This window comes from Astatotilapia calliptera, chromosome 10, assembly GCF_900246225.1.
Source record: "Astatotilapia calliptera chromosome 10, fAstCal1.2, whole genome shotgun sequence".
Taxonomy (NCBI): domain Eukaryota; kingdom Metazoa; phylum Chordata; class Actinopteri; order Cichliformes; family Cichlidae; genus Astatotilapia; species Astatotilapia calliptera.
In genome coordinates this window covers 2,881,456-2,905,700 of record NC_039311.1, presented here as the reverse complement: position 1 = coordinate 2,905,700, position 24,245 = coordinate 2,881,456, and the positions used below count along the sequence as shown (strand labels likewise).

At 43.3% G+C, this 24,245-nt stretch overlaps 1 protein-coding gene across 2 annotated transcripts in view; it reads left to right on the top strand.

Moving 5' to 3' along the window:
• The window catches only part of dscama (Down syndrome cell adhesion molecule a), a 108,358-nt gene extending 84,386 nt beyond the window's left edge, over positions 1–23,972 (top strand). The window contains exons 11-33 of one of the 2 annotated variants that reach the window (XM_026181048.1): positions 168–347; positions 8,614–8,810; positions 9,282–9,378; positions 9,483–9,611; positions 9,805–9,972; positions 10,508–10,578; positions 11,796–12,039; positions 12,322–12,468; positions 15,433–15,588; positions 15,984–16,117; positions 16,817–16,970; positions 17,502–17,619; positions 17,761–17,924; positions 18,022–18,120; positions 18,207–18,395; positions 19,352–19,642; positions 20,482–20,658; positions 20,749–20,779; positions 20,884–20,999; positions 21,084–21,233; positions 22,251–22,448; positions 22,578–22,880; positions 23,426–23,972. In XM_026181048.1, the coding sequence (XP_026036833.1) occupies positions 168–347; positions 8,614–8,810; positions 9,282–9,378; positions 9,483–9,611; positions 9,805–9,972; positions 10,508–10,578; positions 11,796–12,039; positions 12,322–12,468; positions 15,433–15,588; positions 15,984–16,117; positions 16,817–16,970; positions 17,502–17,619; positions 17,761–17,924; positions 18,022–18,120; positions 18,207–18,395; positions 19,352–19,642; positions 20,482–20,658; positions 20,749–20,779; positions 20,884–20,999; positions 21,084–21,233; positions 22,251–22,448; positions 22,578–22,880; positions 23,426–23,805 (3,893 nt within the window). In that variant the 3' untranslated portion in view covers positions 23,806–23,972. Of the gene's footprint in view, positions 1–167; positions 348–8,613; positions 8,811–9,281; positions 9,379–9,482; positions 9,612–9,804; positions 9,973–10,507; positions 10,579–11,795; positions 12,040–12,321; positions 12,469–15,432; positions 15,589–15,983; positions 16,118–16,816; positions 16,971–17,501; positions 17,620–17,760; positions 17,925–18,021; positions 18,121–18,206; positions 18,396–19,351; positions 19,643–20,481; positions 20,659–20,748; positions 20,780–20,883; positions 21,000–21,083; positions 21,243–22,250; positions 22,449–22,577; positions 22,881–23,425 lie in introns of both variants that reach the window. The other variant, XM_026181047.1, reaches the window with a different exon arrangement.
• Positions 23,973–24,245: the final 273 nt, after the last annotated feature.

Sequence of the window (24,245 nt, the reverse complement as noted above, 5' to 3'; positions counted from 1 at the left end):
AACCCATAAAACAAAGCCTTACTATTTCTGTAGTATAAATAAAATGCACAAAATGTAATGTTTTTATCTGTAAAGGTTTTCATTGAGACTTTAGCAGGAGCATCGAACAGCAAACTGGACTGCCTCATGCAGTTTACTATTGACAAACCGTGTATTTTCTCTGACAGGCGCTGGAGTCCCACAGTTTAAACCCATCCCCCTCAACTCAGGCTTTCGGATTGAAGTGTTGGTCAACGGCTCTCTGCTCATCAAGCACGTGCTGGAAGAAGACAGTGGTTTCTACCTGTGTAGAGTCAGCAATGACGTCGGGGCCGACGTGAGCAAGTCGATGTACCTCAACGTCAAAAGTAAGTCTGACAGGACGACAGCACCTATTAGAGCCAAAGAATGTAAATTTGGCATGTTTGGTTTTTGTCCTGTTGACTCTCCTCTTTCATGCACTGGCTGCTGGTGCATTAAAACAAAAAGTTAAAGCTAAAGCACAAAGGTTAAGTGAGCTGAACTTCGACAGTCAGTCAGGCCACCAGAAAGATGTCACCACGGTTGCTTGCGCTGTGCTTTCTGCCTGAACGAATCCCACGAAAGCAACGCACACAGCCTCTACACCACATCTCTTGGAGAAAGTACAGCATTTATCTGCTGTGTGGCCAAGGATTTAGCTCCCCTCCATTAATCCCTGAATTCTGCATGCGAGCAAGAGCTGCCATGTGGAAAAGAGGGCTGTGGAATACAGCAAGGGAGTTTGGAAGAAGGAATAGGTTATCCACGTCTTTTCTCCTCATCTCTGTGTCCTATATGTCTTCTATCTTGTCTTTAGTTTAGTAAGTAGAAGAAAATGTTAACTATTTGCTGAGTTGTTTGTGTTCTTGTATAGATAATACACTTTTTAATAGGAATGCTGCCCTCTTGAGGTTGAAAGTCTGTTTAATAAACCATGAGAGCGCATAAATTATTCCAGCGCATCTTCTCAGAAAGAGAGATGTTGAAAGCAGCCTGCAGAAATGGTAGGAATGGTTTTAAGAGCTTCCTTCAAGGTGAAAACAACAACCTCAGAAATAATGTATATGTGAGTTTTACCAAAAAGTACAGTTACTTAACTTTAGCTGGTGATTGTGGATGTGTCCGTGGATGTGTGAGCTCCAACTGCTTTACTGCGGCTCGGCGCTCATTTTGATTGGTTGCTGTTAGATAAAGCTTTTGCCACCACGGCTCTTATCAAGCCCGAGCAGGGTATTCCCTGCTGAGTGTCTAACTGTCTGCCAGCCACAGCCAAATAGGCTCCAACTCCTTTATGACCCCCTCTGTCTGATTGAGGCCCACCATGTCACCTCATAGACAAGTGTGCTCAGAAGCACCAGCTCTCAGTGTAGCTGCGGTTTGGTGTCTTAGGCCATTTGAGTGTGAGTCACGGTTGAATTTTCTTATTGATACTTGAATCCTCACACCTCGGTGAAGTGTTGTGTCTTTAATTTATTTTTTAACACACGTTCCTCAGACCTCAGAGTTCTTGAACTTGGTAAAAATCTGAACCTTTAACTGGAACACAACTCCTTTATTGGGTGGCTGTAGCTCAGGCGGTAGAGCAGGTCATCCACTGATCAGAAGGTTGGTGGTTTGATTCCTGGCTTCCCCTAGTCTACATGCCAAATATCCTTGGGCAAGATACTAACCCCAAATTGCTCTCCGATGCATCCATCGGAGTATGAATGTGTGTGAATGTTAGCTATGAAGCACTTAGAAAGATGTGCTTGTGCGAATGGGTGAATGCACAAGTTGTGTAAAGTGCTTTGAGTACTCAGATGAGTAGAAAAGCGCTATATAAGAACCAGTCCATTTACTTTATCTCTCAAATGTCCTTAAATCATCAGCTGACAAGCTACTTTCTAAATAATCTTTCCCCTTTAGGTTTTCTGAAACTCTCAAAGCTCGGGACGTCATAAGATCATCATTTGCAAAGTGCGTGCTCTAGTCCAGTGTGTATCTTACAAGAGCATCGAGTTGTATAAGCAATATTACAGACTGATTATCATTATGATTAGTATATTGTGGATTTGACATTGATAACCACCAGAAACACCAGAGAAGTACAAGGAGAAAAAATCATTTGTTGACTGTAGCTTTCTCATTTACGCTTACACTTCACTTAAGCTTTGTCAAGCTAAGCCTAACCGGTTTGTAGCATCGTAAACCCAATATCTCCAGGTTGTCAAACTGTGTGAAAAGGCAAAACCTTTATGGAAAAACCGTTGGATGTTGGATTAGATGGTATACATGTTAGAAACTAACAAACATTTAGTTAGTCTCTGCATTTGGATTACAACTTTGAGTTTCTAACACAGTACACAACCTAATCTCACTGGTTTGAACTCTTTATATAAACCACATTATTTATAACACGTGTCAAACACACTGCAAGATTTGGATTTTTATTTAACAGATTATTTGTCTTTGTCTTCTTTATGTTTGCAGCCCCTCAGGTGCATGCTGTGCTCCTGAAGCATCTGCCCGTTGTTGTGGTAGTTGTCCTGATTTGTGCCTCTTCTGTGCAGTAACCCAAATCTCCCCGCGTGCCAAGGGAGCCACACCTCATCCTCTATCCCGTGTGTGTCTGTGTGTGGACAATGAGCTCATTAACCCGTACAGTTTCTCTCTGTGCTTGACAGAGACGGTGCACCACAGTAATGCCTGAATCTGTGATGTCCTGTACACCGTGTGCTGCCTTTATGTTGTTTATTCAGACCAGCACCAGCTAATTGAACAGTGGCAAGCACTTAAGAGGCTTAGGAGCCAATTTGAGAGGCACACAATCTGACGCATGCTGGACCAGTCACGTGATGGACAGACGGCTTGATCTTCACTCACTATTATTGGCCGTCCACATGTGGCTTGATGCATTGGCAAACAATAGATTGAATGAGAAGCTTTAACATATGTAAGCATAGAAATATTTATGGTGAAGATGCTGTCAGTTTTGTGTGCGTGTGGGACACAGGTGAGTAAACAAGCTCATAAGCCCACACAAAGACAGATATTTCACACAAAGGTGTGCACACTTTACTGTAAAGGCACTGATACAGTGCAGAGCAGTGCAGCCATTACTAAAGAATAATGGGCCAGGCAGCTAATGCAGTGCTTGGGATAGATCCCACTCCACCAGGCTATTGTAGTGGACTGCCTGGGAAATGAATTGCATCTATTGTGATGTCTTTGCTTGGCACTTTCATTGTTATGAGTGTCTGTGCATAGGCTCATGTCTCGTCATAATACACCATGCATCATGCAGGATGAGCACCAACACTACACTAACAGCCAGCAGAAACTGCTCGCGCTCTCTGCCGGGGGAGAGCAAGTGTGTGCACATGCACTCTGTTTGTTTTTCTCTCATAGGCTTCCTTATTTGAGTAGTAATCACTTTTTGTCCTGTGTGAAAACTGGTTGCAGATGGCGGCTTGAATGAATGATTTTTATGTCATTTACAGTCAAGCATCTCTACCTACAAAACAGATGCTATTCAGTCAATTCATTACCAATCCACAACAGATGCTATCAGAGGCGGTCAACAGCCACTCAGTGTTTATCAGGGCCAATTAAAACCAATCAAGCCTGTTAGACATCATAATGCCTGCAGACGCAGTGATGAAGCGTCACTCGAGTGCAGTGCTAAATGGTCTTATGGTCGCGGAGCAGTCTCAAGCACAGAATCCTCTTGGGGCCGGGTTTTAAAGAGACTTTCATCTAAATCCAAAACAGTTTAGTTTTCTGCTGTCTTTGATCAGGAAATGAATCTTAAACAAAGACTTGTTTTTCAGTGAAGAAATAAATTCTTCTTTTTAAAAAAAGAAGCTTTGTACAGGATAAAAAGTCTGCAAGTAATTCTGAAAGTTCTCTTGATACCTTTTGGGACTCACCGCATCACTTCCTGTTGCTTTTACTCTCAACACAGTGCAAACCTGTAACAGACCTTGGAGGTTCAGGCTGGATTCACTGGGTAAACAGAAGTGGTCGACTGCAAGAACTGCAGTATATTTTCAGTGTATAAGAAAGTATGAGCCTTGTTTTGCACACTCCACTAGTCAGTGCTGGTAAGTTGTCTACTTTGCTGGATTTAAAGTAGTCAGCACTTTTTTTTTCTAAATGAATTTTAGAGAAATATTAAGCCCAGTTTAACCCTTGGACCAGTTAAAAGTGTGACTGTGAAACAAAGAAGTTCCCTTGACTCTCATTGTGTTTATTGAGCCTACTTGCACTAAGCCACTGTTCCAGTGTGCAGGCCTATATTTGCTATCATGCTTCACGTCCAAGCCAATTGTGCAGCTAAAGGAATTATTTCAGTACATTGCAGGCAGCCAGTGAACCAGTCATCACCGCAGCACAATACCCCACGTCAAGGCTGCCTCTTCCCCAGCGCCCACTTACAGTGTGCCCTCAAGGCATAAAGCTAGATGCATCTCAGCTTGTCTTTTCTTGTCAGCCCTTGTGGCCCCATTGAGCCGGGGTGCCCTTTGGCTCACATTGGCCAGGCTGCCTGTGTAGAATGTAGACTAGCATCCCAGTGTTCACACCACGGAGGGATCCACAGCTTGTATTTGTGGAGAAGCCGGCTCACCGTAAGTCTTCTTGTTAATTCAAAGGTTTCACTTTTTAAAAGCAGCTATTACATCAATCACACAAGAGATGCTGTATACCAAGGAAAAAACGGATCGTCACCACGACTGATGTAAACAGTACCCTCCCAAGAGAAATTCACACCAGGATCCATACAGGAGAGGTGCCACTTTAATTATTACGGTGTGAATGAGAGGTGATCCCTGATAAGTGCAGCGCCAACACAGCAGTCAAACTTTTCTTAAAAGCCATTAACGATGGCATAGTTTTCTTTTTGCAGGATGTACAAAGTGAAGCTTGGTGTCCGTGTCCATTTTATTGTTATTAACAAATAAATAAATAAAAGTAATCCTGCTTCACCACCTCTCACATCTCATTGATCCTCTGAGACGGTGTGACTGCTTTCTTTCTTTGATCTCATATGAATAGCCCCACGCCGACGTAGCCATTCACCCATAATTATATGTTAGTATTATTCTCCTGACTCCACCATTTGGCTAATTCTGTTTTCCACATCGCTAACACCAGCAGTTACAGGCATTAGAAACATTTTCTTTTTTTGTGTTGTCTTTTATTTCTGCATTGCGACATTCGGGGTGTGATTGTGTAATCATCATCATGCTCCCGTGGAAATCAATGGCAGGTCTGCGTTCTATTCCTGGCTACTACAAATGGCCCTATTTCTAAGAGTACAGACGAAGGAGAGAGCGCGAGAGAGAGAGGAGGCAGGCAAGGAGAGGAGAGGAGAGGAGAGACTGTCCGATGCTGGTTGGCATGGTAACCTGGCCAGGTGAAAGGGAGCCTGGGAGAAGGGGGAGAGGGAGGGGGGGGGGTGCTTTTGTCTCAGGGGAGTAGCCTATCAGCAGCCAGCCTATCCCCCACAATCCCCTGCAGGCTTAAGCGTATCATCACTGCCCTCTGGGTTGCTGTGGAGGAACAGGGCTCTCCTCACCTCCACATAAAAGACACAATGTGCAGTGCAGTAAACATACACAACGCAGTCCACTGTTTCCTCTCTCGAATGCTCATGCCTTCCTTCAGCCTTCCTTGGCAACATGTCACATCTTACTGGTTCCTACTGGAGACCAGTATGTAAGCGGTTTTCCTGTGTGTGTGTGTTTGTGCATGACTCTAAGCTCTTTATGTGTGCTTGAGTTCATCATGTCATTGTGTGTTTGTTTTTGTTTAATGATATGTACAATCCGTCTTTTCCAGACATCTGCACGCACACCTCCAGTTATGTTTAGAGCTGAGTTAGGCATCGGGGAGCCGGTGCTTTCTGACACAAGGAGATACCCTTTTCCCACCATCTGTCCTCTCATTCTCTTTTTCTTTCCTCCCTCTGTCCACACTCCTTCCCCTGGTTCTGTTTCCATAATTCTGCTGGATATTAAAGAAATATATCAACACAACAATTACGAGGCCATAAAATGAGCCTCGGGGCTGGCGCAGCTGGGCTGCTCACACACAGGGTTGTACACACATACATTTACATAGACACAAGCTGCATACGCCTCATCTCAGAGGCCTCTTCATGGTGCAGAGGCACTCCTGCTTTTAAAGAAATGTTTGCTTTTGTCTTTAATCTCAAATCAGGATTTCCTATTTCATTAATGTGGGAAAAAATAATAAAAAAAATATATTATCCCAAAAATGGAACCTTTGGGGGGGTTGTTCCACAGTATTTTAAAATTTGAAAAGGCTGCCAAAAATTTCATCCAATGTTTTCTGTGCATTTCAAACAGCAAATAAATGTAAATTTTCTTTGTCTGCTGTACCCAACTAAAGCACTGGTTTCTACTGGTGAGCCTCTCCGAGGTGGAGCAGCTGCTCTGATTATTTTTTGTTCGATCAAAAAACTTTAGGTTTAGCTTCTACAAAGACTGGTTTACATATACATTCATTAATTTTTTCCTCATTGGTTTCCTGTCACATCAGTTACTGTTGTTGCTTGGAAAACAGGAACTGCTACTGAGGCATTTAGGAAACATTTGTAAATTGGAACTACAAAAGAAAAAAAACCTGTAAAGGGCACAGCGATAGTTTGTGTACAAAAACCTGAGCTGCTTCTCGTGTTTTTTTTTTTTTTTACCTTGCTTCCAATGATCCAAAACTTTTTGGCATTTTTGTAAAGTGCTCTCGAGCGATAGTTCCCCCGGCTTTCTGACTGAAGGTCTTTCGATTCATGTTGGAGATCTTATCAAAACTGATGAAATTATAAATGCAGAAAAGTACCATCAGATTTTTATCCACCATGCAATACGATCTGGGAAGTAACAATTTCATTTTTCAGCATGGATCCAAACACACTGTCAATGCAATAAAAGCAAACCTGGATAGAACATCACACGATGAAAGACTGATAGTCATGGATTGGCCCCCCAGAGCTTGAACCGCAACATTATTGAAGTACATAGTCTTGACAGTTAATGGAACAGAATGCAGCCTTCTGTAGTGAACTTTCTAGTGTTTAAAAGCTGGATCCATGTCAGGAAAACATTATAAGTAAACTCTACCAATTCTGCTGCCGGTCAAATATACGACCAGAATCATACCAGCGGCTCGTTGATGGCTACCAAAACCATCTGGTCGAACTTGCTAAGGGACACTTAATCATATATTAGTGGTGTATGTATATATTTGAGCCTGAATGTCTCATTTTTGATTAGTGGAAATCCAAAAAAAATTTAAAGTTGAGCACCCAGAAGACATTGTTAAAAGCCCCAAATTACTGTTACAGTCCTGCCCATGATGAGTGAACGTAAACGTCTACACAACTGTATAATGATGCTCTTGTGATGAGCGTAGTTTCAATGTTTCTTTACAAAATGCCAGATACTAAAATATCTTAAAGTTTACAGTACACAGGTATTCTCCACACCTGATGAGCCGAGCCTTCTCAGTCTCTTCGTTGCCCTTCCTTTTTGTCGCCTAGCGTAGTATCCCACTGTGCCAGGAGTGTCAACAACACGGCCCCGTGCCACCTCGGAGCCACTTACATGGCGAAATGAAAGTAGCTGTGCTCTCAAACGATAACGTTTACATAAAGCCGGAGCGGTTATTTATTTCCCCTCACTTTTCCAAATGTGTCTCACAAAAAATTCATGCAAAATTGTCATGCAAAATAAATCAGCGTTCTTTTCCAGAGCCGAGCCTCAAATGGCGGCAGAGTGAATAAGAGATGAGGCTTAAATGTTCGCAACCTCTTGCCTGACACGTCCCATCAGATCAGCAGAGTAACGCTTTGTGTGTGTGTATGTGGGGGGGGGGGGGGACGCAAAATGAGAGCGAGCACACGTGTTGGCGTGCATGCGCAGGCAGAGGTGTGTTTATGTGTGAGAGCATCTGGGAGTGGAAGGTTGTTATACACTCTGCTGTGGGTGTAATGAGCCATGTACAGTATGTCGTTAGTGTACATTTAGTGTGGTGTCTTCAGAGTGTTGTTAGAGCATAACTGTACCACTTAGTACCCTACGATGCACGCCAGAGCTGTGCGCTGCCATCAACACAACATTACAGGTTTTATATCTGCTGTTTCAACAAAACACACGTGAAGCTTCGTGTTTTTTTCTATTTATTTATTTTTGCTTTCAGCTTTTATCGTATTTTAATATAAAATTTACAAAATGAATACTAAACATTTTTGCTTATATATATATATATATATATATATATATATATATATATATATATATATATATATATATATATATATATATATATATATATATATATATAAAAGCACATACTGGTTTAAAGCTCTTTCTCACACTACATTTGAACATTTATTCGAAAATTGATACAACAGACGGGCATCAGTAGATCTTATATGCCTACATATTTATATCAATACTGATACCACAACAATATCTTGTCAATACAAAATATCAATATCTTAATTAAAAGTTGTTGTTCCTTTGAACAACAGCTGGTGTTTACAGAGTACCGATGTCACCTGTGAAATGAAACGAACAAAATCTTTTTCTCTCCACTTTGTCTTCACACCAGTCCCCGCTATGATCACGTCCTACCCCAACACCACATTGGCCACGCAGGGCGAAGAAAAGAAGATGAGCTGCACGGCCCACGGTGAGAAACCCATCATGGTGCGCTGGGAAAAGGAGGAACGCATCATCAACCCTGAGACCAGCCGTTACGTGGTTTCTGTCAAGGAGGTGGGCGATGAAGTCATCTCCACCCTGCAGGTAGGAGGCTGAAGTGGTCAGTCTTAGATTATATTTTGTTGGTGTATGATGATGGTTTAATATTTGGCGCAGTTTCCATGTGAGTTAAATTAGATTTAAACCTAATCTAATTGTTAGACTGTATTTAAAGATGGATACTGTATGTTTGCCATCTATGGGGATGTGCTGGGATGAATCTGTAGCATCGTCACATCATTACAGACATAAGAACAAAGGGAATATTGTATTTTTACATTTACATTCAAGGCCACAAACATTCAAAAGCCAAAAACGATGGGAAACAATTTTCTAAATGATGTTTCACATCCTGCCAAGATCCTTACGCTGAGGCAACATCCCAAAATAAAAAGATACAACAATTATTCTCACTTTGTTGCTTCGGCAATACTAATGGACCAAAAGGCATCCATTAGATGTATTATTCTACACCCATTCATTATTCACGTCCTGTCGTTCCTCTGCATCCACTAGATCATGCCCACAGTGAGGGAGGACTCCGGCTTCTTCTCCTGCCATGCCATTAACTCTTTTGGTGAAGACAGAGGAATCATACAGCTCACGGTACAAGGTATAACTTCACCAGACTGAAATGCTCAAATAAAGCCATAGATCCTTTTAAGCCTCACAATAATGCATCCTCCAGTAACACTGAGTTAACTTTGGGCCTTGTAGAGCCCCCGGACCCCCCAGAAGTGGAGATCAGAGAAGTGAAAGACAGAACCATCGCACTGCGTTGGACGATGGGGTTCGATGGCAACAGTCCAATAACAGGCTTTGATATTGAGAGCAAGAATAAATCAGGTACAGTGAAGCTCATTTGAGTCCATAATTACAACATACTGGTGTAATACCAATCTGGAAAACAGCTAAGCCAGTAGAGAGACGTGAATTATCAGTGCATTCATTTAATCTCAAAGCTATAATTTAATGCACTTAGCCTGATTTGACCTCTTGAGTTCAGGCCCACCAATAAAACTTGGCCTTTCCCCCTCAGCCTCCTGGGATACTGCACAGAAGACCAAAGACGTCTCCCCTCAGCTCAACCAGGCCACCATCATCGACCTTCATCCTTCGTCCACCTACAACATCCGCATGTTTGCCAAGAACCTGATTGGGAAGAGTGAGGCCAGCAATGAGCTCACCATCACCACTGATGAAGCAGGTGAGAATTAAGAGATTGAATCCCTCACAAAGCCAAATGCATTCTGTGCTGTTTTTCTCTGCAGAACTAAATAATGCAAGCACGCAATTATCTGATTTTCAGGACTGTGAATAATGTACAGTAAGACAAAACTCGGTGTAGCAAAAACGCACGATGAAAGACAACAATCAGAGTGTGACCAACGAATTAGAGACAGGAGGCAAAAGGAGGTGAAGAGCCAACTGTGTCACTTCATTAACAGCCCGGTGACATCAGCCCATCGGCTCTGATGCATTATTGAACACACGCTGACCCTGCACTAAAAGCAAAACTTTTCAATTAGCAGCCTCGGTAGTAAATGTCACACTCTGGTCAATAGAGAAAAGCAGGAGGGAAATTACCCCCCCCCCCAGTGCTCCCCACTCTGGCAGCCTCCCCTCACCCTCAGCAGCCACCTACATATACAAGCTCCATATATTTATCCACAGCCTCACTCATTCAGTTGGTTCGATGTGCACACTTTAATCAGACGTTTATGTCGTTGACATGATCTCAGCTCCTGATGGTCCACCTCAGGATGTGCAGCTGGAAGCCCTCTCCTCCCAGAGCATCCGAGTCACATGGAGGGTGAGTTCAGCTGATCCTGTGTGTTACCATAGACTGAATGTGTGCAGTCTTTAGCTGTATACATATAGATACAGATTTATCTCCAAATCCAGTGCTGTTCTCTCCACTGTGTCCATAAGCATTTAACCTGCTGCTCCTGTGGATTAGCTCAGCAGCGAGCAGAGTAGCTCAGCTCAGGTGTTTCTTTATTTTACTTTGAGGATTTGAACCAGTTTGCTGTAGGATATTTTATTACTCTGCTTTTTCAGAAGAAGTTACAATATTTGCATCTCTCATCTGCTTAGTTGAAAGTCGGGGAATCCATTAATTTGCAATGTGCAATAACATGTGGTCTTGTTTAAAGCTTGCATTGTTGTATTTCAAAGCAATTCAATTCATGCATCCACGTCATGCTTTCTCAAATGGCACACTGCTACGCTTTAAATCAGCGGTCCCCAACCCCCGGGCCTCGGACCGGTACCGGTGCGTGAGTCGTTTGGTACCGGGCCACGAGAGTTGAGGCTCAGGTGTGAAATGTATAGTTTTCAGGGTTTTTAATCGGTTTTCAGCGTTATTTTGTTATCGTTTTTATCGTTAACTCGGTTTTCCTGGGTCTTTTCACGTGTGTTATGAATAAATCTTCTTTTTTTCGGTACCGGTACTAGTTTTATTTTGTTGTATTTATCCGCGACACCTTAAAGGCCGGTCCGTGAAAATATTGTCGGGCATAAACCGGTCCGTGGCGCAAAAATGGTTGGAGACCGCTGCTTTAAATGGTAAAAAAGTGCACATTTTCTCTCAACCAGCAAAAAGAAAAGGTTTGTGCTGGTGCTTCAGTTCTCCCAGTAAATGATTAAGAAAGACAAACAGAATGATTTGAATATAAATCATTTGCAGCATTACAACATTTTCTTTTCCTTCAGCAGAATGAGGAATGCATTTGGATGCATCACCTACTTGGTGTCATGTATCGTTACACCTTCTTGTTTCCTGCCCGTACTGACCATTCAGACCTAAATACGCCCTTAATGCATTTTTGATTGTGTTTTGGTAGGTTGGGTGTTACAAACAAGATGGATTTCATTACCAGATGTGAACAACACATGATAGGAGCATGAGTGGAAAAAATCTGATTAACTGACAAATTATCTGTGTGTGTGCTAGCACTCCTTCGTTAGCACAGTGTATATTTAATTCAGCCAGAAAATCTCTAATGAGTGTTGTCATTTTTCTGCCAGCCGCCCAAAAAGCACCTCCAAAATGGGGCCATCAAAGGCTACCAGGTAGGCTACAGAGAGTACAGCTCAGGAGGAAACTACCAGTTCAGTGTGATCAGCGTGGAGACCACAGGGGACAATGCAGAAAGCCTGGTGTTGGATAATCTGAAGAAGTTCACCCAGTATGGAGTCGTGGTGCAAGCCAGTAACAGCGCTGGGACGGGGCCGTCTTCCACCGAGGTGGCTGCTACCACACTGGAGGACGGTAAGAGAGGAGGAAATAAAACTATTCTTATTATTTGCAGTTTCACATCAACATTTTAATGAATGAGAAATGTTGTACGCAGAAAATGAGACAAAACCCTTGATCTAAATACAGCACGAATACATTTGGAGTATCGCATTACAAACACAGCTGTGAAGGAGCCAGGTAGCGTGGTTTAATGTTGCAGCTATTTGTGAGGATGTAACACAACCTAGTGGAGATCACTGGGTATTACGTGTGTTGTCAGTGTTTGTTTTTATACTCTGGGTTTTTTCTACTCAGTGCCCAGTCGTCCCCCAGAGAACGTCCAGGCCGTTGCGACTTCCCCAGAGGTCATTTCACTATCCTGGCTGACGCCTCCTAAAGAAGCTCTGAATGGCAACTTGCTGGGATTCAGGGTTATCTACTGGGCCAACCTGCCTGATGGAGGTACACGCGCACACACACACACACACACACACACACACACACACACGAGAGCATGCAAACCTGAGTTTAGATTAACATGCATTTTACAAAAATGCATCTCAGTCTCCAGAAATCTGCACTTCCTCCTCAAATAGAGTATAATTATAAACTATTCCTGATAGCATTTCTTTCATGAAAACATATACACACACAGGTTGGTGTGATCTGCACTACTATGAGTCTGCTTCCAATCAGAGCAGAGGTGGATAACCCTGTCCGATGCACCTGTGCAGGGGGCACACCTAGCCTGCTAGCATGTCTGAAGGATCAGTGTGTGAGCTAAGAGCCAGATCAAGCCACAAGTCAGAGAGAGCTGCGTTCCCTGGACAAGGATCACCTGATCTGTTAGCACAAGTGCAGTCAGTGGATAAAGAAATGTCAAGAAATGTAGGTCAAAGTCATAACATCCAACAAGGATGAAGGGGCATCCGTTTTATAATTATTTAATACATCTGTTCATTTAATATGTTTCCATTTAACATTTTAATATGCTAAAGATTTGTATTTCTATTATTTTATCCAACCACGGTCTTTATTGTTTATTTCAATTCAATTCAGCTTTGTTCAGTCACCTCTAAGCACCTCTAACAACCTCTATGAGCAAGCACTCGGTAGTAGTGGGGAAGGAAAAACTCCCTCTTAGCAGGAAGGACAACCATCTGCTGTAATTCCTGCATTCTTGTGGACTGATGTTCTAATTTGTTAGTAGCTACAAACAGATAAAAAAAATAGGGATGAAGCTAAGATTTGTGCATAAAACATTTGATTTGTTTGTGTCGGTGAATGAGGCCCGCTGTTTTCTTACATTTAGATCCCCACACTGAGCCTAGACCAAATAGTTTTACTTGACCAGTCCACATCCAAGGACACTCTGACAGCTTCACTGTGGTTTTGGAGCGTGTTGCCCAATTACAGCAGACTTAGTGGTCCTAGTATTCTGAGATGTCCTTGGGCAAGATATTGTTGATGCCAATGGCAGGCCATCACTTCTGAGGCTATTACTTTAAATATGTGCACGTGTAAAAAGATTTATAGAATTGCTAAGGTTAAGCAGTGCTCTAAGTTACCATCCTGACATGCCGGCTCAAAGCGTTACTGCGTGTGACTTTTTCTTGGTCATTAGAAACAAGTAGCTTTTAGTGTAGATACTCAGATGGATTTTTAAGGCATGGCATAACCTTCACTGCTGGCCAACAGGCTGTATGCTGATGGAAGGCGGACAGCATAGCATGGCAGTGTCAGCCAGATTGCTTGTGACAGCATGATTACCTTTGCCCCTTGCACTGTCACATCACATTGGCCTGCCTACAGAACATGAACGCTCAAGACTTGACAGCCATGGCTAGTTTGCATGGTAACAGTGAATGTATTCTCAAAGCTACATTAAAATGCTATTATTTGTAAATATTTGTGTTTTTAATTTTTTATATATACTGCAGCCTAACAATTAATATATTGAGCTGTTTATTGCACTCAGTGCCAGACAAGTGTAGTACATCAGGATGATGGAATAATCTCATTGACCAGCAGAGGGAGTTATAGAACCTGCAGCGGTGCAGGCTGTGCCGGTGTTGCAGTTTGTAGGACAAGAACAAACTGGATGTTATGACTTTGTTCATTTGTTTTTGTTTTTGTTTTTTTGTAAATACTTCTGTTGAGTAAGAGAAATCAAAGTATCTAAACTCTAAAAGACAACAGAACTGAATTTTTGAATACTCTGCCAGTGATTTTCCTGCTTATTCAGTCTATTTTTTCTCCATAATGTCAGCAAAACAGTTAAAAAATTAGAATGTAACATATTCAAATTGCTTCTTTTGTCTGACCAACAGCCTAAACAGCCAAAAACTATTATCTTCAGCAATTATGTCAAACAATGAACAGCAGCAAGTCATCACACCATCTGCAAATATCCTTTTGGCTCGGAAAAACAATTAATCCACCGTTCGAATCAATTAAAGTCACGGAAGAGCTGCAGTTATCTCGCAGTTGCAGGCACCAGAAAAATACGGGCCTCTGATTATTGTCACTTTTCTTTATCAGGATGTGGTTCCAGTTTGATGCAAACATAATTTTTGATTTTAATTTTTTTTTTTTTAATTTTTTTTCCTGGATATGAAGACTGTGGGCCAGACACAGACAACCACAGTCTTGGTTAACCTGTACATCCTATTGTGTTTTTCAAGTGTTTTAAACGCTCTCCTCCTTAATGAGGAGAAGAGCAGTAGCTGGGGGTCCGTTATAGATCTCTGGAGTGAAATGAAAAACTAGAACTGTGGACGAGAACACATTGTGGTGAAGGAATACAGACACATTGAGGTGTTGATAATCCAGAAGTTAAGAGCTGAGGGAACCATGTACGCTTGGATCCAGACTTGTTTAAATTTTGTGACTGAATATGAAATCATCTCAGGCTGTGCTCGCTTAGGCCTGATATTACTTTTATGTATTTGAGCCTCTATATTTTAGTAGTCACATGTTTGGACCAGTGGCAACCTGTCACATAACGGGATTATTTACAACAGGAGACATTATGGGGATTTTTGTTTTCCACAAAAATTATTCAGGAACCAGAATATTCTTACATATACTGAAGCCCGATTTAATACTGCTGTCAGTGTGTTTAGAGGATAAATCTGAATTTAAACAAGTTCAGAACCTAAACATATAACTGTTTAGGTTAACAAAGAAAGACTTTTAAGTTTCCTGAAGATGTCTCCAAGGTCCTTAGATTACCATGACCTGGATGAGTGAGAGCCTACACAGACATTATATGTGCAGTTACCGTATTCTCAGTCTCATTTTTTCCAGTTGATCCAGTCAAACATAAACAGTTTAACATGTCAGAAGTGAACAGAGATGTGTAGACACCACGCTGATTTATTCACTATTCTCCAAACTCATCTTCTTCTGTTTTCTGTTGGCCAGAGCTCGGAGAGATCAGGAACGTGACAACCTCTAAGCCCTCACTGGAGCTGGATGGATTGGAGAAATATACCAACTACAGCATCCAGGTGCTGGCCTTCACCAGAGCTGGTGATGGTGTCCGCAGTGAACAGATTTACACCCGCACCAAGGAGGACGGTAGGCCGATTAAGTCACCTCTCCAAATAAAAAGGCAGCTGTCAGGTTGTAGCGAGCTTCTGTCATAGAGGTTGTTTCATGGTCAGGTTATGCTAAGATCTGTGCTAAAGTGAATTTGACTCACTGCCTCAAGGAATTACAATATCTCCCCTCTTTACACTAAATGTCAGTTTTTCTAGACCAACAGTATTTTACTGGGATAAAAATGAGGCAGGATCCTAAATATACTTATTAAGTAGAGAGCAGTAAGTCTCGCATGCAGCAGAGAGAATATGTTATGTGGCCATCTGTTATCTAGCTGTATAATCAGTGTAAAAAGAGCCATAAAAATCTTTCAAGTATTAATATTAGCTTAATGTACGGAGTATATCAACTAAATTATCTCATGCTTTCAGTTCCCGGTCCTCCGGCGGGGGTAAAGGCAGCAGCTGCATCCAACTCAATGGTGTTCGTGTCCTGGCTTCCTCCTCTCAAAGTGAACGGCATCATCAGGAAATACACCGTTTTCTGCTCCAACCCACACCCCACGGTAAAGCACATCAACAAAGTATCATTCAAAAAGACAATGTTACACTGTTACACATTGTTGCAACATTGTTTGTTCGTTTTTTAATTCAAGTTCCGGTTTTAGAGCTAGCTAACCAGGAAGATAACCAGGAACCTGGAGCTTCGGCTCGAAGCAAAGATGACTTATGTTTGTTTAATAATTACAGTAAAAGTAAAGTAAAAACAAAAGTTTACAAAAAAACAGAAATAATTAGTAATTGTGTGGGTTTCTTTAGCTTTAAAGAGCTTTACACCTGCTCAGCATAATGCTACAGCACCCTAAGTTTTCATAGCCCTGCATATCAGGACATTTAGAACCATTTATTTATTACTATTTGAAGCATTTATCACACAAGAAACTGTAAATATGTGATGTGTCCTAAAGATGTGTGTACACACAAGGCATGAACATGTGAAACACAAATATTTGTAGCACCTAAACAACTATAACATTTGCAGAGGTGTACAAAAAAATCACAGATAGTGAATAAATGTGAACTCTGGCCAGTATAGTTTGAGCTGTTTGAGAACTGGTCGTGGACAGCATCAGTCCAGCTGGGTGCAAACACGATATTTGTTCATTACTGGTTTGGGCTCAATAGAAAACATCAGCATGTGTAGTTTTACCCCTGAGTGTTTTTTTATGCACTGGAGTCATTTATGAACGTCCTCCCTCCTCCAGGTGAGCAGTGAGTTTGAGGCGGCCCCAGATGTATTCTTCTACCGCATCCCCAACCTGAGCAAAAACCGTCAGTACAGCGTCTGGGTTGTTGCAGTGACTGCTGCGGGCCGTGGAAATGCCAGCGAGATCATCACTGTCAAACCCATGGCTGAGGGTCGGTGGAGCTACTCTCTTATAAAATGTGCTTTTCAATGCTGAACAGCTCTCTGTTGCCTGGTATCACGTTTGTGAGCTCGAAGTGCAAAGTGGATGCGTAAAATGTGCAGTTTGGGTAAAAATGACTCTGAAGACAAGGAGCATTACTAAATGGGAATAATGCTGCATTTGGCCCTGGGAACATGTTGCATGTTCTGTAAACGCAGATAAGCTGATGCATATACCAACAGGTCTTTATTGTCTGGAGTCAGCTCCTATATTAAGCGCCCGCTGCAGAGCTTTCTGGTCTTGCACTGTGCATATCTAATACCAGTTTGTGATCTTTGCAGTTACGATTCTTTCTATTGCTCCCCTGTAGAAAGTTGCAATAATTGTCACAGAAATGTATTCTTCACTAGTTTCTTTAAGAAGTCTGTCAGGTTAGACATGTGTGAGCACACCTTAAGTTAAATTCTCCATCTGAAATATTTAAACAGGAACACATGTCTTTGAATTTCACTGCAGGCTGATCAGTTGTGTGTTTTTGCAGCTCCGGCTCGGATCCTGACCTTCAACAGGACCGTAACGACCCCCTGGATGAGGGACATCTTGCTGCCTTGTAAGGCAGTTGGTGATCCTTCACCAACCATCAAGTGGCTGAAGGAGATGTGAGTAAAATACTAATCACTGAGGATCACTGAGGATCTTTTCACAGCTGAATATTTGTGGATATTGTCTCCTTAAAATATCCAGTGTCTGTGTGGCACACTAGAAGCTGAAAGTTAATCGTAAATGCATCTCTGCCTCAGCAACGGGACCCCAGCACCCGTTGTGATTGACAGCCGGCGCAGCGTCCATACGAACGGCAGCCTCGTTATCCGCACAGTGAAAGCAGAGGATTCTGGGAACTACACATGTGTGGCCAGTAACAGCTTTGGGCTGGACAAGATTGTCCTAAACCTCCAGGTTCAAGGTGAGAATTACAACATGGGCAGAAAGACAAAAGAATGACACGTTATCATCTTTTTCAGTGCTAGATTTCTTTCTTTAAATCCTGCTGTTTCCTTCAGTTCCTCCTGACCAGCCTCGCCTCACAGTGACCAAGACAACCACCACCTCCATCACCCTCTCCTGGATCCCAGGAGATAACGGTGGCAGCTCCATTAGAGGTCAGAGAAATTCTGCCTGTCCTTCTCTGTCACTGCTTTTTTTACCATTTGATTTACATTCATGTCTCCATCTGTGCCACCTTCAGGCTACATCTTGCAGTACTCAGAGGATAACAGTGAACAGTGGGGTAATTTTGCCATCAGTCCAAGTGAGCGCTCTTACAGGCTAGAGAATCTCAAATGCGGCACCTGGTACAAGTTCACCCTAACCGCCCAGAATGCCGTGGGCCCCGGACGCATCAGTGAGATCATTGAAGCAAAGACCCATGGGAAAGGTATGAACTGTTCTTCTTTAAGGGGCATGTTACAGGTTAGTCGTTGTGCAGCCTACACTTATTTAAAAGTAAACTTAAAATACTTAACAATACAGCAAATGATTGGAGTGATAAACACGTTTTAAAAGGTCAAAGAGGTTTTAACTTTTTTCCCTGAGAAATAATAATATATACGGTGTGATCAAACCTGTGAAGAGCCAAAACCTTATTGGATTTAAACCAGACCGATCCTTCAAAATTCTCATGCATGAGCAGACTGCAGTTATTTTTAGATCATTGCCTTTTAATTATCCTGGATCTTCTCCGGTGTGTTAACTTAATTTTCATTTTTTGGAGCAATGGAAACAACTTTTTAGTGTACTTTGTGCAAACACACAATGGCTCAGTGGCAATTCAGGAGGTTGCACTCCCTCATCGGGGCTTGAGCTGACAGTCTCACCCTGGAGAATAAATTCTCATTGTGGACTCCTCAGCTGTAGACTTTCTTACCAGGACACCCAGATCCTACCACCCGCTCAGGTTTCAGACCGCCGCCTGTGCAGGTTTCAGATCCCTGGTGAAATCTCAGAGCGCGCTCGACAGATCCACCAAATTTGAATTTGGTTTCAGTTTCTGAAAACATCCTGATTTAGAAAATAAAGTGATAGCACAGAATGTGTTGCATCTGATTAAGTGTACACACAGTCACTGGTAAATCCTTCCTGCAAATAATGCACTCTGTCACAAAGTTCATGAACTTGACAGTGAGTTTACTCAAATGGCTTCCTTATCACGATAGCTGCCAATGCCAGCATGGGTCCAAATCTCTGAGGTTTCCTGTTTCCAGCACTTTGTTGAACGTATGCAACAAAGAATAAAGACTGTGTGAATGCAAAAGCAGGTCTAATCAAGGTGTACTTCGTCTTAAGCTCTTAATTTTGTGTCTGAATGCTGATTATTTTTCCTTCTTCCCACAGAACCTCAGTACTCTAAAGAACAGGAGCTCTTCACTAGCATCAATGCCACTCGAGTCAAGCTCAACCTGAACGGCTGGAATAACGGCGGATGCCCGATCACCTCGTTCACCCTGGAGTATCGGCCGGTAGACTCGCCCACTTGGACCACGGCACAGCGCACCTCCCTCACCAAGAGCTACGTCCTCTACGACCTGCAGGAGGCCACCTGGTACGAACTGCAGATGAAAGTCTACAACAGCGCCGGCTATGCCGAGAAGAGAGTCAAGTTTGGAACACTCAGCTATGATGGCAGTGAGTTCACATGGTGGCAGGAGACCATCTGTTTCCCACTCTTTTCTTCACAGGGAGCAGAGTGATTGTCTGTCGTGGGCTACTGAAACCAGCAGGGTACTGTAGCTGCGTGATTCACTGGCTGCTCCAGAGGTAGTATCATGTGAACACTCACACTTTAGGAGGGAATTGGTGATAAAAGCCATAAGTTCTCAGTAACTATAGCATTAAGAGTCTGACTAAGTGTGAGAGTTTGAGGCAAAGAGGAATAAATTACCTTTTCTGTTAATGGCAGAGCTCCAGGCTCAAGGAGACTGAGCCGCCTTTGACAAATCGGGCAATAAAAAGCACATTTCATACCAAATCTAGTGGCTGCAGCTTGGCTTTCATGATGACGCCGCCTTCACAAGCCCTCTGAATTCTAACACAAGAATCAAATAATCTCCTGATCTCCTTTGAGATAAAGGATACCAGCATTACCAGCTCATATTGCACACCAGGGGCTCAGCAGTATTCTACCACAATCACTTCTGAGGAACAAATACTTCATTTCCTCCCTCACTCACATTCTGCGACTGCTGAAGAGAGGGTGGGGGTGAGCATTAAGCTGTGAAGGATGAGTTCATTGGTACTGAGGTACAGTTGGGCGAAATGAGAACAAAGCATTAGTGTCAATTTGACAAAGGTCAAGCACAACGATTAGGAAAGGGCAGCAGCTTATGGTGAAACACAAAATTTGTAATGCTCTTGACTTTTTTTTACTCATTAGGATTCATTCAGTAGCTTTCATTTAAAGAGACAGATCAGGGGGTTGTCATGCAGGTTGTGTCTCCTGACACTGTCACATGACCTCTGCACAGGTACCATCGCACCTTTAGTGAAGGCGCCCAATGTGAGCGAGGATAACTCTGGGAGCGGTGAGGGTTTGAAGATGATGGTAACCATTTCCTGCGTGTTGGTGGGTATCGTCGTGATCTTCATCGGCCTTCTGGTGCTGAGGAGGAGGAGGAGGGAGCAGAGGCTCAAGAGGCTCAGAGGTGAGATGATGGGGGTCCCCGCACGTGATGGGCGGGTTTCCCAAATCTGCTACGTGCTTGCCTCTAACATTTTCTCTTTATGTTTCCTAGATGCAAAAAGCTTGGCTGAGATGCTCATGAGGTAACATCTTCATTAAGCCGTCATCATTTACCTCAGCATGCACACAGACGCAATTACAGATCTTTTTACTTCCACTCATTTTTCATCTGCTCTGTGCTTCTCAGTAAAAACACGCGTCCAGCAGAGCCAATTAACAAACAGCAGCAGACGCTCCGCATGCACATCGATATCCCCAGAGCCCAGCTTCTCATCGAGGAGAGAGACACCATGGAGACTGTTGGTAAGCACGCAGCGAGCACTGGTGACACAGGACATAATGTACGATGGCGCGCAGGCTAAGTTTGTTTCTGCTGCTGTCTCAAAGATGACAGGTCCACTGTGCTACTGACCGACAACGACTTCGGGGAGACACAGAAGCAGAAGTCGTCCACAGTCACCCACACTGTCCACTACCAATCAATCTCCCAGGCCACTGGTCCACTGGTAGACGTGTCTGATGCCAGACCAGGAACTAGTAAGTCCAGTACGGACTCTTTTTTTTAACTTCATAATACATTAAAATGTTTATGTGTCCTTTTATTTTCCCAGAACTCTCTCCTTTCATGAACCTTCCCTCTGTCACTTTGCCTTTTGTTTTGGAAGTTATGAGGATTCATTGAAAAGCTCAGCAGACTGCTGCCACACTCATACGCCACATTATGCTGCTTCATAGTTACAGTGCTGTTGCCATGCCTGCTGTTCTGGAGTCAATAAGGTGTTTCCTTGTGGAGCGGTTTCACTACAGATTCTATATTTACATGAAATCCACTCCACAAATAGACTTCAGCTGGTTTATTATCAGGTATAAATAGCTGCAGGATGGCTGCACAAACTATTATTTGCAGGACAGCTTTTAAAGTCAGCGCCATCATCCCTCGGTTGTTCTTTAGCCTTTGTATTTGAACCCCACTGTGGAATTACTGCCACAGAAGCCACAGTATGTTGAACTCAATGCCACAAGCACGAAAAGTTGGACGACGTTTTGTTGCCATTGGATGACCTCCTTCAGGTTCGAGGCTCCGGGTCACATTTAGAACTGGGTGACTTGGTAATCTTGGTAATCCACACACTCTTAAATCTCTGCGATGCCGTCTCAGTGCAGCAGTAGCTGCTGTGATATCGGCACAGTTAGTGGTAAATTGTGCACCGCCAACATTAGTGAATCAGATAAAGTTCTTGATTTTAAAATTCCTCCCGTTTCTTACATGCAATCTTCTCACTGTGCTCTCTTTATAAATACTGACAACACTTTTTTTACACTCGTGCAACATGTTAATAAATTTGGCTCAATAGCTCTCATGCAGTGAGCTCACCGTTAGTTTTTATTACTTTAGTAATCAAAGTCTGCATAGTGACGCAGAAGAAAATCCACTGTAATCCCAGAGACTATATACTGTTGCCACTCTTTTCTGTTGTAATCATGACCATTTCATTGAGCCAAGTTGTTGCTCGACCTGTTTAAATACCTTGCGTTTCTCTGCCTCGCTCTCAGACCCGACAGCCCGCCGCACAGCCAAAGCTGGCCCAGCTGCTCGCAACAGGTACGCCAGCCAGTGGACCCTAAACCGCCCCCACCCGCCAGTCTCCTCTCACACTCTGAGCACTGATTGGAGGCTGCCCACACCCAGAGTGGCAGGCTCTGTTGACAAGGAGAGTGACAGCTACAGCGTCAGCCCATCTCAGGACACAGGTAAATGACACAGAGCTGCTCTGTGTGACCCTACGTGTCTAACAGCATAGCACCTGTATTAACCTTCACAAAATGCCATTGCACTAATTCTAACAATGATCCACTCCACTAACTCTGGGCCTGATCCAGACCGTGCACGGAGCAGCATGGTGTCAACAGAGAGCGCCTCCTCCACTTACGAGGAGCTCGCCAGAGCCTACGAGCACGCCAAGATGGAGGAGCAGCTGCGACACGCCAAATTCACCATCACCGAATGCTTCATTTCTGACACTTCGTCAGAGCAGATGACGGCAGGCACCAACGACTACACCGACAGCCTGACCTCCAGCACACCATCCGAATCAGGCATCTGCCGCTTCACCGCTTCCCCACCCAAGCCTCAGGACGTCAGTCGGGTTATGAACATGGCCGTGCCCAAGGCTCACAGACCGGGTGAGGCCAAGCTGTCCAGAGGCCACACGTCAGCCTGCCTGAAACTATAACTGCTCAACATCTCTAATGTTTACCCCTAATATTAACACCAGCAGTGAATTCATTCAAGCTGATAGTCGTCTTATTTAAAGTGAAACCACAAGTCGAATCTGAATGAAAACAACTTGGACACAGATGCAGAAGCATTGTCTAAAAATTCATTATAAATGTGGCAAAAAAGAAAGGCAGCGATATCTGCTTTAAAAGGCACAGGAACGTTTTGATAGTGTGAGCAAATCCCAGCCATTATAATGTAAATCCACATGAATGAAACTGTCCATTACCTGATTAGCGCATGCATTAGTGCATTACTGCTGATTTGGTGTTTTGTGCATTTCAAAATAAGACTGCCCAGTTATTCCACACGCCTTCAATGTCACAGGAGTGGAAGAGTAATTTGGCTGAAAAGAATAAGCAGGATTATTTTAGCCTGATAAGAACAGGGTGAGGTTGTTCAGGAGTGTCTGTCGTCTTACTGACCCTGCTCTGTGTTTGTTGTCCCTCAGGGGGCGAGCTGGTTCACCTTCCTCCCTATCTGCGCATGGACTTCCTGTTAAACCGAGGCATGTCTTGCTCGGGGTCATCTAGGGGGACAGCTAGTGGGGAGAGAGCGGCCATGGGTCAAGCCTGCCTTGAGCCCCAGAAGAGCCGCTCGCTGAAGCGGCCCTCTCGGATGGCGCCCCCGACACCTACAGAGGCCCCTCAGGCCAGCAGGGACCCAGTGGCCCAGTGGCAACCCGGATCAGCGGCCACACTCCCCCACAGAGAGGGCTCAGAGCTGGCCCAGGCAGCCAAGCTCAGCACCTCCCAGGAGTCCCTGCTGGACTCCAGAGGACATCTGAAACAGAGCAGCAACCCCTACGCAAAGTCTTATACACTAGTATAACAGCAGGGGCACCTGGGGCGGGACTAGAACTCACTCTAACACTGGACTTAACACTCAAGTGCAGTAAACTGACTTTCACCACACAGTTCTGTATATATGTCCCCTCCCTCCGAGGACGGGGTCACTTTTACTAATGTCCTTTTATTTATTTTAGACTTTTCTTTCACCTCTTGTTTGTATTTTTTGTTTTGTTTTGTTTATTTGTTTGTATCACTTGAGAAAAAAAAATTTCACTCATTTGGAGAGGAGTCCAGTCGGAGCTTTGCCAAACTAATTGAGTAATGAGGGAGCATTTATTTATTCTTGTTCATTCTTTATAAGAAATTGGTGATTATTAATTGTTAGTTGTCAGCTATTATTGATCATTAATTACTGATTACCAAGTGATCTATTATCACCATCACTTCTCCAGTGTTTTCATAAGAACCTGGACATCTTTT